At 39.8% G+C, this 19806-nt stretch overlaps 2 protein-coding genes and 1 long non-coding RNA gene across 7 annotated transcripts; all 3 read left to right on the forward strand.

Annotated features, from left to right (window-relative positions):
• Window positions 1–310: 310 nt before the first annotated feature.
• socs2 (suppressor of cytokine signaling 2) lies at window positions 311–6188 on the forward strand. 5 transcript variants are annotated; one of them, XM_019346354.2, is made up of 3 exons: window positions 311–630; window positions 4294–4504; window positions 5291–6188. In XM_019346354.2, exons 2-3 carry the CDS (start codon window positions 4378–4380, stop codon window positions 5767–5769), a joined length of 606 nt encoding a protein of 201 aa, XP_019201899.1. In that variant the 5' UTR covers window positions 311–630; window positions 4294–4377; the 3' UTR covers window positions 5770–6188.
• A 4756-nt stretch (window positions 6189–10944) lies between these two features.
• On the forward strand, window positions 10945–17588 carry cradd (CARD and death domain containing adaptor protein). The gene is made up of 2 exons (XM_003448799.5): window positions 10945–12144; window positions 16488–17588. Exons 1-2 carry the CDS (start codon window positions 11847–11849, stop codon window positions 16790–16792), a joined length of 603 nt encoding a protein of 200 aa, XP_003448847.1. The 5' UTR covers window positions 10945–11846; the 3' UTR covers window positions 16793–17588.
• LOC112842628 (uncharacterized) lies at window positions 13041–16007 on the forward strand. The gene is made up of 2 exons (XR_003214489.1): window positions 13041–15154; window positions 15634–16007. It is a non-coding gene; the product is annotated as an uncharacterized LOC112842628 (long non-coding RNA).
• Window positions 17589–19806: the final 2218 nt, after the last annotated feature.

Raw genomic sequence — 19806 nt, forward strand, 5'->3', positions numbered from 1 at the left:
TGAACTTGTCTTAATCTGCTTAATGGATTTCTGTCTTCCTGTTTCTGCTTTAAAAAGATCTTAGTTACAAAAAAAAAAAAGTATAGTTCTTCCATTTCTTAATCTGGCTGCCCAGCCAATCAACCTCTAAAGCAGGGGTCTCGAACTCCAGGCCTCGAGGGCCGGTGTCCTGCAGGCTTTAGATGTGTCCTTGATCCAACACAGCTGATTTAAATGGCTAAATTACCTCCTCAACATGTCTTGAAGTTCTCCAGAGGCCTGGTAATGAACTAATCATTTGATTCAGGTGTGTTGACCCAGGATAAGATCTAAAATCTGCAGGACACCGGAGTTCGAGACTCCTGCTCTAAAGGCTGATCACACAGGAAGTGGCGAGTGCTGGTTGAGCGAACAGCCAAACTTTTGTGTTGAACTTGCTGCAGCGGTCTGCTTGTACTACGACAAGTTTTGTACCTGTCAGTCTGAGATATAGACGTCATACCTCACCGATGTCAAACTTCAACTGAACCTGCCAGGGGCTACAGTCAACTCAGCGGGAAACTATTGTGCGGTGAAGGTACTTCGTATGTGCGACGCTGAAGAACTAAAGCCTGCAGTTCCTTTGACGTCCAGCAGGGGCGCCAGCAGTGAGTCAGTCCCATGTTAAAGTGATCAAAATTACAGCAGAAATAAACATGCTTACAGCATGTTTATATCTCACTGTTTTAATTGTACTGAGGCTTAAAGCTTGCCTTACTTCACGTGTGGCTCATACAATCTGCGGATACAGACTGATTACCAAGTTAGTTAGCATTAGCACCTGTTTCGCTTCTGGAAATAAAAATAACGCCATATAGTAGGTAAAGGGAGGTAAGCTTCAAAATGAGGATGTCGGGTTTGGTAACTCTTATCATTTATTAAACTGTGTTACTCTGAGTGACATGTAGGGGGCACTAGTGGAGACTAAGGGATGCAGCACTGCAACATGGGTGATCTTCACTTTGTTTTCTGTGTGGGCATTAACACCTGGTTTGAGTTTAATTAGAGAGAGAAAGAGAGAGTGTGCGTGTGAGTGACTCCAGGTGGGTTCTTACAGAGATAGGAGGACCAACAGCCGCATGCGTCAGTCCACCTTAAATTGTCCCCGGGTGGCACCACGTGACCGTGTTCCTGGAAAGTTCCTGGAAATGCTGCCTTTGTGTTTATGGTGATATCGGTTCTTAGGCAGCTGCTGGACTCGGTTGTGTCCAGCTTTCTGACGGACGTTCGGCGGCTGGATTGGGACCCCCATCGGTGCCTTGCGGCCTCTCCAGTAGCTGCCGGTGCGCGGTTGGTCCCCGGGTGGGACTGGGTGTCAGAGAGGCGGCAGGGACCTCCGTGTGTCTGCGCTGTAACCCGCCATTTGAAACTCGGGAAAGACAAGAAAATAACGAAGAAGCAGCTCCAGCAGCGGAGCTTTTCCCGGGATTTGTACTAGAAGTGTTCATGTGGACATGTCGGGCTCCCCGGGGAGGACACACCGGCGGCAGTGCTGTTGAGCCCGCCGTGGCTTTTAGCTAGATAGCAGCTAGCAGGACGTAAAGCAGTCAGGTGCGTGTGCTTGTTTTTATCACCAACATGTCACCAAAACTCAACCCAGGTGGGTAAACACGCACCCCATGGACAAGTAATACGCTCCAGACTGCACAGAGGCTTCTGCACTGACCTCTGCTCCCAAATTCGATTATTTCACCCAGAATAATGGGAGCCCTTCCACTGCCTGTCGAACGGCGTTCACATTTAGAATAATTTTAAAGCTTCTCGGTGACCGTGGTGTTCGCATCTGATTTAAACGAAATAATCTAATTTTCCCGGTATTTTTACAGCCCACTCTTAAATTCGGCACACACAAACGAACTCCCTATTCAGGTTTTGCTTTAGGAAGGGCACTTTTTTACAATCATACTTGGAGAATTGTTCATGTTATGTCAAATCGACTCAAAATTCTTCCAAATTAATTTAACTTCGTGCCCACAGCTGTGTAGATTTGGATTAAATAAAGCAGACTTATGCGTCCTGCTTTACACAGCTCTCCTTTCTATTCCGTGCACAAAGTTACACCAGCGTTCAATTTTAATTGTAATTAAATAAATTCATTTTGCATTACTCACTGCTGTTTCGCCAAATACAATTTAAACTCGAAGCCACTGTAATATTTCTTCATGACCTTGGCGTAAAAACAACAAAAAAGAAATATTTTTTATTTCCTGACAGTCTGTTCCTCAGTTACACTAAATATTACACTGGTGTCGTTTTGTTTTCAAGTTCTACATGCAGAATTAATCGTGGGGTTTTTTTTGTTTGTTTTTTTTGTGGTGTTATTTGTTTTTACCAAATTCTATTGTAAAATCGACAAATTTGATTTGTTACGAGGTCACTGAGTTCACAGTCGCTTTTAAAAACAGTGATTTCTGCGTCCTTTGTCCTCTGCAGTCAGAAAAAACCTCACAGCAGGCTTTTAAACTGTACGCTTAGTTTGCTTTTTCCAAATAGCCCAGTTTTTCCAAATTCAGTTAAAATTCTGGTAATTCTCATTCTTCACGGAAGCCACTGCTGTAAACAACAAGACATCAGAGTGCAGTACTGATTTGTGCACACAGGAACAAGCAGCCTGTATTTATTCAGTTTCTTCTTGTGTTTGCCCTGCTGGCCTGAATACTAAGCGGGTTATTCCACGGGGGGAAACATGGTGATCTTCCACGAAATTCAGCTGCTTTAAGGCTGCCTGGAGTGTAAACATGTGGCTTGTCTTCTAAAGTCTCCTTTAAACAAGGAACACCTCACCTGACTGCTTTTAAAGGTGGAAAAATGAATTAATCTAACTTCAGTCTGCTGTTATGTGCTGAAACATTCACATATACTTTGTTTAACCACAAAGCAGTCAAAACAGCATTTGTTTCAAGATGGACAGACAAGGAAGTTTTTAAGGTGTCTCTTTACTCTGTTAGTTTAGTTAATAAGACTTCACCTTCCACCTGAATTAATTTAAAACTGCCACTTTACCTGCTGCAGAGAATAAAGGAGCTGGTCTCTGAAAAACATTTGGAGGTTTGTTTTTGCAGAGGTGAGTTACGTAAGCGCGCAGGAATTTGAGATAACACAGTTAACTAACAGAGGACGCGAGTAACACAGAGCCCTTCAACACATTTCTCATCTGAATGATTTCCGCTGTTTACTCAAATATAAAAGCATTAAAGGGGTTTTGTCAGAGTGCTCATCTAAAATGTTTTAACTTAGTTTTTATTATTGCTTTTTTTTTCTCCCCAGTCTTTAAAACACTTTAATGATAACTATGGTGACTTCTGGTTAAAACTATTTGCCACACCAAAACAGTTTTAACCAGTGGTCATAAATCTGGACTTTCTTGACTGGAGTTTGGTAAGAGAGAAAAGACTGCTCAGTTAAAGCCATTGAAAACTTTCCAGTAACGAAGAAATAAACAATACTCTTTGATGGACACTATGTACACTTTTTGTTTTACATCGTCAGTCTTTTGGCATTTTTGTCCTGAAGGTTTCTTCGTTTTGTCTTGTGTGTTGTGTTTTTTTTTTTGTTTTTAGCTGATGTGTTTGTGGTTAAGGTTTAAAGTTGAAATTCCTTTCTTACTGTCTCATATGAACTTAAATGTTTAAATAATGATGTAGAGCCAGGAAAAGAATCTGATTTTGACTAAATGATATTTTTTTATTTTTTTTACTAATTTCTCTCAGTTTGCACCCAAAAACAATCCTCTGCTGAGTTCAAATGCCAAGTTTTGTCCAAAAACATTCAGCCTCCGGGGGGGGGGGGGGGAACTACAAATCTGACACCCAACTGTTTAAACTGTTTTAATCAGTTTTGTCTTAAATCTACACTTTTTTTTTTTTTCTTTTTTTTTTTTTTAAACTGGAGTTTGGTACGAGAGAGATGGTAGACCTGTTTGTTTTAGTCCTGAATGTATTTATTATTTTTAGCTCATGAGTCAGTCTCGTGTCTTAAAGTTAGCTGATTATTTATTGAGACATAAATCTGCCTGTGTCTGATCTGTCTTTATAAGTAATATCGTCTTAAAGATAAAGCTCCTTTATTTACTGTCTCACTAGAACTTAAACACTGAAATGTTGAGAAATAAAACTTTCTGTTGTTGAGTTTCTGGTTAAAAATGTTTTCAGACTTCATTCAGGCTCTAAAGTATTTTTTGATCAGCTTTGTCTTAAATCATCACTGAGTGGAGTCTGGTGTGCAAGCCTCCTGTCAGATTCTTCATCTTCACTGGTCTTTCTCCTGAACTTCCAGGACTTTGACACCGTGGTGTGAGCAGTCGTGCCCTGCAGACCTTGTACATGTCTCAGTTGTGGGCCTGAAGGTTGGACTTGTCCAATGACCTGCCAGTCCTCCGAGTCCACGGAAACCATCGAGGGTGACAGACGAGCCGACAACAACACCGGAGCTGTGGAATCTGACGAGAGCCGCGTTGCCGCTGCCATGAAGGAGCTCAGAAACACGGGTAGGAAAGATTTCCACCTCCAGTCCTCATCCAGAGGAGAACAGCTGGAAACCAGAGTCCAGCAGCTGGAGTTTCCGTCCTCTTGTGTTTTTTGGCAGAGTTAGGAGGGCACGAACACCGCACATCTTTCTTTAAAGCATGATGGTTAACAGCTGCAGAGACGTTGCAGCGAGTCATCAGGGACCCAACAGCCACAAATCAGCTGATTGATTTAATTTTCTGAGCACCTCTAAAGGTCTCCTTGGCTGGTTTGGGCAGTTCGCGCTGCAGTGCACCTTCAGTGACAGACAGGCCAACAGTGAAAGGTGTGCACTGTGTATATGCTGTTTCACACATCTGAAAGAATCGGTGTGGGTCTAGGTGAAGCCATTACTCTCCACCAGACTCTATTCACAAAAACATTTTACTGTGAAACAAACGGGAGCCGCTCTTTTGCAGCCATCCTGATTGGTTGTTTAGTTTGTGCCACTTTGTGGTTTTAACCTCTTAAGTTCCCATTAAGTATCTCCAAATACTGACACATACAGACAGCTCAGTCACTGGGTGCTGCCCCCTCAGCAGGCTTCCAAAAGTTGTCCAATCAGAAGAAAGCTTTTGATGAGACGGGTTAAAACAACTGGTTTCAGAGAGATGAGCTGAGCGGGCCCAGTATTAGATGATTTAAAAAAAAAAAAAAAAAAAAAAAAGCCCTTTAAGTGTGAATCATAGAGATCTGCTCTTAGTCTAGAATGAAAACGTATCACATTTAGACTGATGTCTGCTTTTCATTTTCTTGCTTGTTGTCAGGTTGGTACTGGGGCAGTCTGACGGCTAATGAAGCCAAAGAGATCCTGCAGGACACCGCCGAGGGCACCTTCCTGCTGCGGGACAGCTCTCAGAGGGATTACCTGTTCACCATCTCCGCCATGACATCAGCAGGTCCAACCAACCTGCGTATAGTTTTCAACCACGGCAAGTTCAAGCTGGACTCGGTGGTCCTGGTGAAGCCCAAGCTGAAGCAGTTTGACAGCGTGGTCCACCTGGTCGAGTACTACGTCCAGCTGTCCAGGAGCAGAGACAAGGCGGCGGCATCAAACTCTCAGGTTTCTCCAGTACCGCCTAATGGCACGGTGCAGCTGCTACTTACCAAACCTGTGTACACCTCCACGCCGTCCCTGCAGCACCTCTGTCGCATCGCCATCAACCAAAGGACACGGCAGGTTCAGGATTTGCCACTGCCCAACAGACTAAAGGACTACCTGACGGATTACGCCTACAATGTGTAAGGACTGATGTCATCTTACCGCTGACCAATCTCATTGTGTGCTGCTCTACAGGGTCACGCAATAAGCTGCATTGTCGATGCGCTCTGTGAGTCTGCGGCCAATGACGGCAGAGTCAGAGGGGAAAGGTCTGATGGAAACGCATGACCCCTCCTGACCACAGCTACCTCTCTGCTCTGTGATGACTTGACACCTCGTTGTCCCCCCACCTCTATCAGATCATCACTTTTAAAAACTTTTCACCTGAATCCGTATGCTGATTTTAAAGTGGACCAGATAAATCTGAAGTAAGCCCCCCTCATGGCATCTTAAGGTGTTAATGTTTACGGTGGTTCAAGAGTCACTGATGTTACCACGGTTCTATGAAACGTCATACCACAACACAAATACTATTGTTTTTTTTTTCTTTTTTTTTTCTTTTTTTCTTTAAACAAGCTTTGTTATTAATTTTGCTTGTCAACACTTTGAGTGATGCAGAGGGGCAAATGTGGCACTATTGGGCTGCCCCAAAATGTTTAGTTTTGTTTTGGGGGGGGGTTTTAAATAAAAACAGTATTATATTTACTTTCATGAAAACAATAAAAAAAATTATTCTTTTAGCTCTCAGGTGTGTCTGCAGATGAATCACAGATGACCCTGTAGATTAAAAAAAACAGGTTTGGAAAATATTCCCTTAAAATTAGGGCTGCAATTAAAGATTGGTAGTTGACTAATCTGCCAATTTTTCTTAAATTGGTCAACGATTAGTTCAGTAACTCTTGTCTCTGTGGGCAAACCTGTTCTAGGCTCCAGGACCTCACCTTCTCAGGTCTGCCCACCTGTGAATGTCATCCTGTTGTCTCATTCAACAGCAAATTTAAATAATTACCCAGGAAGCACGTGAATTTGAAAATAATCAAATGTATCTTTAACATTACTATTAGGACAGTCGGAATAAAAGTGAAGTGAATAAAATATTAAGTAATATAAATTAAAGTGCTACTTTAAACAAGAGTGGGAAAAAATATAACAAATTTTTTCCATAAGCTCAAAGCTTTAAATTAAATTTAAAATTTTTTTTTTTTTCAGGTTCAAAATAACCAGTTTGAAGATTATTCATGGAGTAAGGCTCGCTCTTGTCTTTAAGATGATGTTCACAATTGCTGATAAACATGCTGAAGATGCTTTCTGTCATGACTTCAGCGATTTGAGAGGTGCACCAGCCTCTTTTCAGAGGTTTTACTGGTTTGCTATCGGTTTTCACTCATTGGCTAGCGAAACTTAAATGCTTCATCATCCTGAGAAGTTTCTGACCGGTAAACATAAACATTACTGTACAAACATGAACAAGGTATCAATGTGACGCACTGACTTAACTCTCAATAATGGACTCATCAGAGCTGATGTAACAGCTCCAGGGTGGCAGCGTTTTAAATGCTTGTGCACTGCTGTCGTGGAAGGAAAGCTCCGTTTTGCACAGTCTGGTTTAACTGTTTAATTTCTGTAAAATACTTGCACTCTTTTTTTTTTTTTTTTTTTTTTTTTAAATCTCCCTTTCAATTTACTTCTGTCATCCACTTTTGCTGTTTACACGATGTGCTTCTTCATTAGTAGTGAGTCCAGTCTTGCCAGATGATAGCAACATTACTGCCCCCGTAGCTTCCTGTAGTGTATTGTCGTTATAAAAACACATTCATGTGGTTTTACTATATGATGCGTCACAGTCAACTTCAATTGTAGCAGGCCTACTTAAAATGGCTTTTTTTTTTTTTTTTTTTTTTTTTTAAATGGAGTCTGGTGTGAGAAGAAAGTAAACACAGCAAATTGTGGGGGCTTGGCTTCATGGGTTACTAGCTTTTCACTTTATTTCAAATTTAAAGTAAACAGTGGGTGTCGAGAAGCTGGCCAATCAGAAGACAGTATGCTTTTAAAAGACGAGGACTGAAATGACTTAACAAAATAAGTAAAAACAAATATTAACTTTATAGTTATTATATAATGTGTTTTTGTTTTTTTATTTGTAAGATTTTAAAATAAAAGGTAAAGTAAATAAGCTTTGAAAATATGGAGGGAAATACAAAGGCAAAAAAGAACAGAAACAAAACTAAAATATAAATGATTATTTTTATTTAAAATATTTTTAAATAAATTCAAAAATTGAAGAAAACGTAAATTAAATAAATGGAGGTATTAATATAAAATGAGACAAAATGTCCCATCTCATAACTTCATTATTTTGTGTGGGGTTTTTTTTTTTTTTTTTTTTTTTTAAATGGTTTTGTGCACAGTTTTGGCGATGTTGTACCTCCATATGTGACCTCTTTCAACTTGGTCACAGAAATTTAAGTGTTGAAACATGAATATTAATCCATTATTGATTAACCTTTTTTTCACATTTTTAAATATTTATTATTGATCAAGTTAGTAATTGTTCCCATTAAGTTATTGTTTGATCAGTAAAAAAATATATACAAGAACAATTCAACAGTTTGAAGAAGCCTGAACCTGAAAATATTCTAAAACCAGTCAGCAGTTCCAGTGATTTTCTAATTGATCTTTTGTTTGATTATTTGGCCTCTTCATGATTTAAGTTTCTGTGAGGATTTCTATGGAAATAATTAACAGAAGGAAAACAAAAGCCAGGAAACAGAATAATTTTCCATTGTTCTCCACCAGTCAAAGCCTGTCAGTCCCACCTGTAAACACAAGTAAACAGAGCCCTGTGATTGGCCGATGGACAGCCTGTGACAGTGAACGCTGGTGAGGTGGAGAGTCGAGGTGTCCTCGTTGACGTTCTGAATGAAAACAAGCTGATGTCCCCCTCAGACTTTGTACCTGCATGTAGTAAATACTCAGTTTTCTTACTCTGTGATTGGCTCAGAGCTGCAAAGGTGCAGGACCTGTTAATGCCGTAGTAAGGAGACGGAAAGTCACACTTTCAAAGCTCAGTTCATCAAATAACCTCAGTCTGCAGCAATGAACCAGCTTCAGGCTGTGTGAAGACCTTCCAACCCAACTCGATTTAAAAGTCCCACATTTTTAGGACCAGTATCACGGTCTCCTAAATTCAGCACAGACACAAAGACCTGGTTAAAAAAATGTTTATATCTTTATTTTATTTTACCAGGAAGTCTCACTGACACCAAATCTCTAATTTCCAGCCCTTACTCAGGAAGGAACCTTTAACTACAATTCAGCCAAACTCAATTCAAAAATCAAAATACATCCTGCTGGTGTTAGTAGTTAGCTTTATGCCTCTTAGAAATGTTGTGATAGTCCGGTAATTTCAGCACCATCTTTGTTGTTGTTGTCGTCATATTCATCGGGGTTTTTCCTGCTTACAAAAAGTTCTTGTTTTAGCCCCAGTGTAAAAGAAAAATCCCCAGGAATGTGGTGCAAGCGGGTGTGATTTGGATTAAACAGTCTTAGTCTCAATTATGTCTCCAGCCATCATGCTTCCATGCGCTGTCGCCTCGTGGAAAACAAACCCGCTGAACCACCACGCTTCACAAACATGTTCAGTCACACCGACCTTGACCAAACCTCAGAAATTCAAATTCATTTTACATCTTTATGACTGACTGGACAATGTTTAACAACCCTGATCAAGCCCTATTAAAAAGCTTTTGCGTTTAGGATTCATATACACCCACCAGTGTTGATGGTTAATGCTTTAACCAAACTTCATTCAAAAATTGCATGTTTTTGGGGGGGCCTGCGGAATCTTGTGGTTGTCTCATTAATCCAACAGGCATGCAAGCAAGCATGCAATTTAATAAAAAAAATAATTTAGTCATGAATCCAACCTGTTTGTTACCATAGAAATGGGGGTTACACAAGTGACTGTCAGAAATTTACAGTTTTAAAGGGTTACGTTTTTACCCAGTTGTCCCTGATCGAGGACGGGGCGTCGACGCTGCATGCTCACGTTCTGTCACCTTTCTTTAAAATCATCTTCAAACATCCAATCACAGCTCAGCATCGGCCATGTTGGGGTTGTTCTTCCTGTTCTACAGGAGAAGGGGCAGAGCTGTGTGGTTATGTAGCTGATCAGGTAAACAGGGTGTGTCGTGTGTGTGTGTGTGTGTGTGTGTATAAGGAGGGCCAATCAGGGTGTTTGATTGTGCTTCAGCCTTGATATCTGACCAGTTCCATGATGAAGATGACAAAGAGCAGCTGAATTAAACATGGATGTGCCAAGCAGGCGAAGCGTGTGCGCGTTCCTGTACATATCGCAGCCCCTGTGATTTGATAAAGTATTTATTGATCATGTCTGTGTTTCTGAAGCATGTAAAAGATGAACTGATCAGCTCCCACCAGGAGATCAATAAATTTTATATGGTGCCTCATCAATAACGTCTCACTGCTGCTTATATTTCATGCTGTTATTGATTCACATCCACAGGACGAAACAGGACAGGTGTGTGTGTAATAAATGTTTTTTTTTATCATTTATTGAGAGGAAAAAGCTGAATATCTTCATTAACAATGAGACTTTTAAAAAAGTATAATACAAAGAAACAAATGATGCTAATAAAAGCTCTGTTAAATTTTGTTTCTCTGGGTTAGTTTATGAAGGCCTATTCTTTATGGAAGCCAGAACAGTCATAATTGTTGTTGAAGTTCATTTAGCAAGAACTGCTGCAAGTTATTCCATCCATTTTCTAGATTTGTAGAAATTACAAAAGTTCATGATTAAAACAGATGAAACTTCCTGGTCCTTTAAATTAAAGATGTAAAAATTGAGATTCTTTTTCCCCCACATTTTTAAATGTGCAAATGAGACATTGTACAGTAGTCAGCTTTATGAATTTGTCTCAGTGTACCGTGTTTTATTTTGTGGCTATGTATAAATTATTGATGTTTTTCCTTTTTGATTTTTCTTATTGATATTTCTTTTTAGAAGTCTTTAAACACACCACGCTGTGTTTTGCAAAATTTATTTCAACAGATCATAGAGGGTTCATTTTTGGAAGGACATTAAATCCAGAAACAGGATTAATTTAAAAACATATTACATACATATTTGCAGATTTATCAATAGAACCTCATGTCTGACTGGAAATTAAATCAGTAAAAAAAAAAAAAATCTCAGTGATGTCATTAAACGTGAAAAATAGAAAAATAGACACAAAACTCTGAAGTGTGAAAAAGGTTTTTAATTTCAGTTTAAATCCCCATCACTGCCAAATATATTTTAAAAAACACAACATGTTTTTTCATGTTGGCTGGCTGTACGAAGTTTATCCTTCAGTCAGAAAAACAGAAATGAAAGCACAAATAAACATATGAATCACATATTATCAGTAACAATGTCAAAAACAGATTCAGTTAACTGTAAATTGATCTTCTGAAAATAAAAGCTCGTAATAAAGGACAGTGTGACACGAGGTTTTGTAAACTCCATGGAAAATCTTTCAGTTTGGGAATTTTATGTTGAATTCCTAAATGTAAGTATCTGATAGAATAAATATATTAACTTCTTTGGTCAGATTGTGGCTTTTTAATGAATTCGGCAGATATTTTATAAACTTTATTTATTCTTTATTTATCTTGTATCTATAAAATTACCCTTGGTTTTAGCTCATGCTGTGTGTTAGCTAACGTTGCTCGACGCTCTGGTACGCTGAACCTAATTGAATACTTTATTTTTGAGGTTTCTTCGTGGATTTATTAATTATGAATATTAATCAGTAAAGTGGAACGCTCTGCGAGGCTTCTCACCGAACTTCGGCGTACATTTACGTCACCAGAAATCATCTTATCAGAAGCAATCTGCATAACATCTGTTTTCCCTCAAAGTTGATTTTATCTGGGGTAGAAACGCATGCCGAGTTTAAGATCGATGATTAACGAATCCTTCCACGCAAATAGTTCCCATAATTAACCACCAATCTAAGCAAATGCGATTGTATTGGCATGAAAAATGTGAAAGCTACATGATTAGCAAAGACTTTCGTTCCGCCTGCTTGTTTCCACCCGAGCACAAAAACACAGAGCAGTTGAAAGGTAGTTGTACGGGCGGTGAGCTGACACAAATGACTAGTTTAATGATGTGGAACTGCTTATTTATGTGAGCTAATTAGTCGGGTTTCGGTGAAATGGACCCGGCGCACAGAGCCGTCCTCCGAAAACACCGGCTGGAGCTGTCCGGCCAGCTACTGGTCAGCGACACCATCGTTCCGTTTCTGTACCAGGAGGAGATTTTAACGGACGCGCAGGTGGAGGACATCGAGTCCCGGTCCACGGAGAGACAGAAGACCCTCAGGCTCCTGGACCTCTTGCCAAGCCGCGGGCCCCGGGCCTTCCAGTCCTTCCTGCTGTCCCTGCAGGACTTCAGCTGGGTCCGGGACCTACTGCTGCAGGAGCTCCAGACCCCACCTGAACCCGGACCCACAGGTAAGACCAATCAGGGTGCGGTGGAATCATACGTCACTGCATAAACCCAGAAGTCTTGTTGGCAGAAACACGTGGCAGAGGTTACGTGTTGGCCTTTGTTTTAGGATCAGACGAGGGTCAGAGGTCACTGATGTTTCTCCATCCGGTTGTTCAGTCTGACGTCACTAGCCGTGTCTGGGCCTAAACTCCGCTGCAGGTCCATATATCAAACGATCACTGTGGCATTACTGAGAGTTGAAAAACTGTCTAAAGTCTTTCATCTTTAATAAAATGATCAGTGTTCTGCTCTACCAGGTGTAACAATTGAGTTTAACATCCAGGCATCCATGAAAATGGAATTTATGACATTTAACGGCGTTAGAAGTTAGCAGGAAGTTAGCTCGCTAGCTTCTATCTAAATACAATATAGCATGTCCTGGCTGCGGGGTTTTGGAAACAAATTCAAACGTACAGCTCTGCTATCACTTCCAACATAAATGAAGACAGAAAACTAAACAGCAGTGACGTTTGTAGGGTTACTGAAGTTTGGCTAGCTGGTATATAATGATGTGCTACGTGACCGCTAGCGACACAGCTATGTTAGCATAATATAAACAAACTAACTTTTTTTCCACTCGATAAAAGTTAACGTGAGTGTTCTCGGTGGTCAGGAACAAATGTAATCGCATGGCAGGATGCTGTAAAAGGACTAAACTTCAGCCAGGAGAACAACTGAGATAATCCATCCACAATACGAGGTTAGTCATTCATATACTGCTGCATGGGCTGTGCTGTAGTTACATCGTAAGGTTTTAAAAACTGAGCTTAAATAAATGATTAGCGGTAATAAAAGCCGAGGGAGGTCAACAGTGATCACTGACTGTTTTATGAGCTTTTTGAGATTAAATGGAAGAAAATACAAAACATTAAACATGTTAACAACACAAAAGCCATATTAAAGGCAGACTACTTTAGGCCCGGAAGTAGGATTCGTCACGTCATCACTGAACAACCGGATGGAGACTACATTCAGTGTGACCAGGTCCAAGTGTAAGACCACTTCACTTGGACCTCTGTAACCTGGATTACATCAAAGACTCTGACCGGGGTGACTGGGTCACATTTAATTCAACCAAACCTCATGGAAATATTGTCTGATTTTAGGACTGAACCATGAAATAATTCCCAGAAAATTAAAATTTTTGAAAATGGACAGTTTATTGAACCATCTATCCATCCATTACATTTTAATTTTTATACATGACTTTTAATTTGTATTGCATTTGTTGCATTTGGCTTTTTCTTTTTTTAAAAAAAATTGCTTAAAAATGGATAGTGCCATTTATTTTTAGGGGGAAAATCCCACTGATGATGTAGAAGTCTCAAAAACTCACAAAAAAATGTATGTTTCAAATATGATACACTATTTAACAGTTATTAAAATCAGAGGAGTCGAAGTGTTCGGCAGAACAAATTCTCCACTTAGAAAAATGGGAGCAGACTGGTCTGCTCCGAGGAGGTTTAGGATTATGCAGAATCAGCGTCATGTGAACGGGATCCCAAACATCCGGCTGGGAGGCTGCTATCAGGTTCCTGGAAACCAAGAGGGAGGCAATAAAAGGAGGAGGTGGACGAGGGAGCCCTGGGCAGGAAAACAAGCTCTTCCTCCTCCTCCTCCTCTTCTTCCTCCTCCTCTGAGTGGAGGGTTTTCAGCCTCTCAGAATCCTCTCGTTTTATTTTTATCTGAGTTTAGTTTCCCAGAATTTTCCCGCTGCAGCCGTTCTTGGATTCCGTGATTTTAATTTTTTTTTCCAGGAAAGTCCCGCGTCGTGCTGACAAAGTATCGATGTGGAATCCTGACCGTCTAATCCTGTCATCTCTGTCCTAATCTGAACTTTAAAATGTAAAGACTCACACCTTTATTGTTAAATGTAACTTTCTGTCTGTTGGCTCAATCCTCAAATCCAAATCTTGGATTTGTAGAGTTTACACTAATTTCATGACTTGGATTCATAAATTCACAACTTTATCACTTTTAATCCAGAAATTGTAAACTTCAGACACACAATGTTGGAATTTTAAATGTGTGGGTTTTGTTTGTTTGTTTGTTTTTTTACTTTAATCTGAAAATGTGGATTTTTATTTATAAAATGAATCCAAATGAATCGTACAGGACTTCCTGTAGGCTGAAGTCATCCTGTGAGCTGGAAGTCTGAACACAGAGCATTAGTCTTAACGACCCTCCTGACTTTGATTAAAGCCTGAGAGGAAGATTCTCCTCTTCTTCTCAGTAGCTTCAGTCTAGCCCGAAGCACATCTTCATCTCGGGACTGTGGATGCCTTCAGTTTAAAGTTAATGAAACAAATAATCTGCAGCTCCCATCAGATGCTGAGTAAAAAGCAACAGCAGTCATTTATTAATACTATAATGCGATCGACAGTTATCCGCCTAACCCAACGTTTGTGGATTTAATGCTCCATAATTGTCAGAGCTGATGGTAAACTGTGTTTTGGACAAAATTAAGCCCTTTCAGTGATTAATGAAGTGATCAGACGGACAGACGGATGCCAGCACATGTTCTATTTTTGATCTGTAGGCATCTGAGGCGTCTAACTGCCCCTCAGACGGTCAGAATTTGGTCATCACTAGTTATCTGGTGTGGGGTCGGTCTGATCAGCGGCAGCAGAGGGGCCCTCTCACACCTGCAGAGCCGCTTCTTAAAGAAGCAGCAAACAAGTTTGGATATTAAAAGTCATTCGGTGAGAGGAGAGCCACGCCCACCTCAGACAGTTTGTCAGTTGGTTACAATGAATTACAAAGAATATCATCACCATGGTAATGTTAGCTCGTTACCTGACAGGTGGAAACAACTCACGGTCAATAACATGATTGGACACTTTAAATTCCCCCTTCCTCTCTGACTGGCAGATACATAATCACAGATTTTAAAACCCAACCAGCAACATACAGAACAACAAACAATTTCCTGTTTACTGACCATGCCCGACACTCGCTGGCACTAACCAAAAGGTACTGCATCATGCATAGACTTCAACTTAGCATGTTGCTCTGTTGTATGTTCAGTATATCATCCATGTTCTTTAACATACTGAACACAAGCTGACATGGATGTGATGTCATTTTGTCGGCCGCTCATTGGTGATCAGTAGACTCTGTTTCTTAGCAACATTTGTAAACGTTGCTCCATGCTTAGCCGAAGAAGCGGCATGGAGGCTGTCGGAGCCTAAACATCACATCGTTTGATTTTAAAGGAAGATCTTTCAAATCTACAAAGAGTCAACAAGAGCTTTAAATGGAAACATTTACTTACAACGCATTTAGCTTTAACTATTTTCTTCACATGGGAAATGTTTCTTTTTCAAATTCTGTATATCTTACATTTTATATTGTTAAAAATGTCTTAATGTTAATATTGACAGCCACACAAAAACTAAGTCTAAACTAAACTTTATTTGTTCTGCTGTCACTGGTTTTTGCTGTAACTTCAGTTCTCAGTATTTTAACGTGGGCGGGCGGTGGTGCCGGGGCTGTGCCATTTGGTCTTCATCCATTGGACGGCGGCATCAACAACAACAGAAAAAATACTATGAGCTGCTGGCATCATGTTTTCCTGTGAGGTCACAGTAACCGCACTTCACCGTTTGTTCAACCCCCGGAGAGTTCGAATTGCTCAACCAGCTGAGGTTACAAACAAACGGCACCCTGCAGAGCACCAATGGGCTCAGAGTTGCGCCATCCAAACAGCCATCCACTTCTGTTTGTCCTCATGAGGGTGTTAATCTGAAAACGTCACAATCCTGAGATTACAAACCAAACATTTAGAGATAACATTTTAAAATAAGATGTTTACAAACCAAAACAATGTTCAGATCTAAAACAGTTTAAACTGGAAATCTGTTAGATGAATTTGATATTATAAAATAAACCTGAAGAGGTCAAATATAAATCAGTCCATCAAAGTCTGCTTTTTTTTTCCTTCTTGAAATGTGAAAATTTAGTCCAGATTTTAAATAAGTCTGAATTTGTGATATTTCAGAATGACAAACTCTTGTTTTTTTTAAGAAACGTCACGTGTTATTGTTAGAAATTTGAACCCAAAGTCAATTAAAATCTAAATTTTGAAATAAAAATGACAAAAACTGTGAAATAGAAATAAGTCAGGATTAAATCCACAATCTGAATTAGAACTGAGCCTCTAGTTCTGAGATGATAATGACATTATGATACTAAAAGAAAAAGGTAAACATTGATATTTTTTTTTTTTTTGTTAATTTATTTATTTTATAGGTGAAACTTTACAAAATTATTTCCTTTGACCTTCCTGCTCTCCATCTGTCTGTAGACGCCTGTCGGCTCCCGGAATCAGTTCTACGGCGGGTTCCCTCAGATCAGGAGTTGTCCAAGCTGGCGTTGCGGCTCGGTGCCGAGTGGGAGTCAGTACTATTGGATCTGGGTCTGTCGGCAGAGGCGCTGTTTCGATGCCGGTTCGATCACAGCCTCAGTTCTCAGGTGGCGGCGCTCGCTGGGCTGGTTCAGTGGAGGCGGGCTGAAGGGAAGCGAGCGACAGTGGAGAGGCTACTGCAGAGTCTGCAGAGCGCTGGCATCCATTCAGCGGTCCTGGAGGACGTTCTGAAGATTTCTTCATAATGCAGAGAGACACATTTCAGATTTCTGAAGAAAAAGACTGAATTCTGAAATCAGATATTAGGGAAAAATATTCATTTTTACACTAATGTTAAAGTTTTGAAGAGTTTTCAGTATATAAATCAGAAAAATCTAATTTAGAACAAAATGAAGCCGCCAAACACTAAAATGTGGCTTTATTGCTTTTGTCTGTGGGGTTTCAAACTTTACATAAAAACTGATGTGTGATGCTAAAATCCTGTTATTAAACTTTATATCCAGAGAACACATCTTTAGATGAATACTTTGTAGAACGTCTACAATATGAAACAAAAAGAGTAAATTTGTGGCATAAACATCAACATGTCAACGACATAACCCGTTGAAGGTTTAGGATTAAAGTTCAGTCTGAGATTAGATGTTTGAAGATAAAAGTCTGGATTCTGAGAGACTTCATTTCAAATGTTGAAGCAGGAAGTCTGACAGAAAGAGCAGAAATTTAAAGACAGAACTTGAGATTTAAATCCTGAGTTTGTTCTGAAGTGTGTAAAGTGACAGGTTGAAGTTTCTTCATGGAGCTGAATCGTCCGCATACAGGAGTGTCCTCACCTGCTCTGCTTCATGCTTCACTCATTGTTGCAGAGGCCTGGGATCAGAGAAAGAAGGATTATTGTGAAATGTGAGTCATGCTGAGCTGGTCTGTCAGCTGGAAGCGAACAGAATAAGTTACTGTGATGAAACTATCCCTTTAAATCCTGAACAAATACAGTTGGACTGATCTTTTTCCTGAGAAATTAAATCAAATGTTTCCTGTAAAACACTGTGTGTGCAGTGTTTGTGTTTCTTCCTCTGCCACCTCCTCCTTCCTGGAAGACAACCCAGATTTGTTTCAAGAAAATCAAATATTTCAGTCCGAGGAAAACCTTCAGAGAGCCCTTTGTGCCTCCAACCACAGGCGCGCGCACACACAGTAACGCGCTCTTTAATACACACATGTAATAAAACAGTGTGACTCAGCCGCACACACTAACACAGTAATACACACTCTAAAAGGCATGTAATAAAACATTGTGACACACACAGGAAGCTGTTCATTAATTCCTCAACAGCCTGCAGAGGGACGGCTTTCTGAGTTTTTAAGGTGGACTGAAGAGTTGAACTTTGTTTCCACAGTGACTGTCTGAAAAAAGTGGTTTAAACCACGAAAAGTTCACATTTCTTCAGTTCCTGGACTTTAGTGAATTTGCTTTTTCTAACAGTTTTTAAAAGACTTTAAAAAGTGAAACCAGCTCCCGGGTTAACCTTTAACCTTTGAACTGGTGGTTCTGAGGAATGTTTACAGGGTTTAATCTCAGTATTTTCACCAAGCAGTGGAAATTTTCAGATTGAAAACTTTGATTAAAGTCAAAATGTATCAAATGAATGTGAGAGTTAATAGTTAAACATCTCAGAACAAAATCATACATTTGTAGGATTTTCAGAAAAATACATAAGAAATCTCGGAAATAAAGTCAGAATAAATATGATTTTTTTTCTGGATGTCTGAAAAGAATAGAATAGCCGTTTATTATCATTGTACAACGTATCATGTATAACGAAATTATGGGTGCTCCAGAGTAACTACAGGAATAAAATATAAATAGTAGACCGGAGGAATATATACAAAACAACAGAAAGGCACACATTAGAAAGGAGTGCAAAAAAACTTTGTCTGAATAGAGTCTGTGTGTGAGTGACCTGAGTGATGGGGGTTACTCAGACCTTGCCTCATATTGGTGGGTGGGGTGTGGGTGGATAGTGTTTGCTAACAGTCTGAAATACTTTTTGAAATCTAAAATGAAGATAACACTGTATATATTGTTTTTTTTACCTTTGTGCTTTGTGCGAACAACTAAAGTAAGTAAGTAAAGTTTATTTATTAAGCACTTTTCACAGACAGGCAGTCACAAAGCTCTGTACACAAATATTAAAATAAACAATACAATCAATAGACATTATACACAATGTAAAAGTCAAATGTAAATAATGTAAAGAATATAAAATACGTAGATCAACAAAAGGCTTGTTTGAACAGAAAAGTTTTTAACTGCTTTTTAAAAGAATCCACAGAGCAACTAAGGTGTGTTGCTTATGTAATCCATGAAGTGCTACAGAGAAAATTACATTTTATTTATGTAATTAACACATTTTGAACTCTTAAAGAAATATAACAAAAGGAAAGACACCCAGCTGAACTAAAATGATCCATGTAGCAAACAAAAACTGTTGTGAGCCGCCACCCTTTTTACCTAAAAAGTAATTGGAAAAAAAGCACTATGCCGCAAAAAAAAAATAAAAATAGATATTTGCAAAATTCTGCCTAAATATCTATTTTACCTTGTTAATGTGTGTGGCGGGGCGTGGTCTGCAGCGCCGCTGCATGGGAGTCGGACGCACCTGAGCGGCACCCGCAATCGCGCCTCGCCGCCTTAAAGTCTGTGCTCTTTCTGCTGTTGTGTTGTCGGGCTGTGAGCTGAAAAGCTACAGCCGACTTTATGCGTACGGCAACCGTGTGTGAAAAGCGGTCAATAAAGAGATGCTGAAAAGCATGTCCATGTAAAACATCGTCGGGTCTGCCGTGATATGTTTACAATGAGACTTCTGGTCCCAAACCTCGGCGCACAGCGTCTGCAAATCGGGGCTTTCATCTTTACGTAGGACTGTAAGCTGTCATCTGTGAGGCGGGAGCGGTGTTTGTTTTTAACATAGTTCACGGTGGAGAACAGCTGCCGACATAATGTGGATCCGAAGATCCATAATTGGCCTATCTGGGGTTGAAAGTCTCGATAAATGCACGGCGTTTCGGCGGGTACACCGGCTTCTGCCAGTGTGACGCTTATTTTGAGCGATGAAAAAAAATAATAAGATATAATTTTAGTTTTAGATTTCAAAATCACACTAATCTTCCAATTTAGAACTACAAGTTAAAAAAAAACTAAACACAAACAAAATGCACTTCAGCTAAATACTTCTAATTTATTTTCCCAAACCACCCGGAG

The sequence above is a fragment of the Oreochromis niloticus genome, linkage group LG17 (assembly GCF_001858045.2).
Source record: "Oreochromis niloticus isolate F11D_XX linkage group LG17, O_niloticus_UMD_NMBU, whole genome shotgun sequence".
Classification (NCBI taxonomy): domain Eukaryota; kingdom Metazoa; phylum Chordata; class Actinopteri; order Cichliformes; family Cichlidae; genus Oreochromis; species Oreochromis niloticus.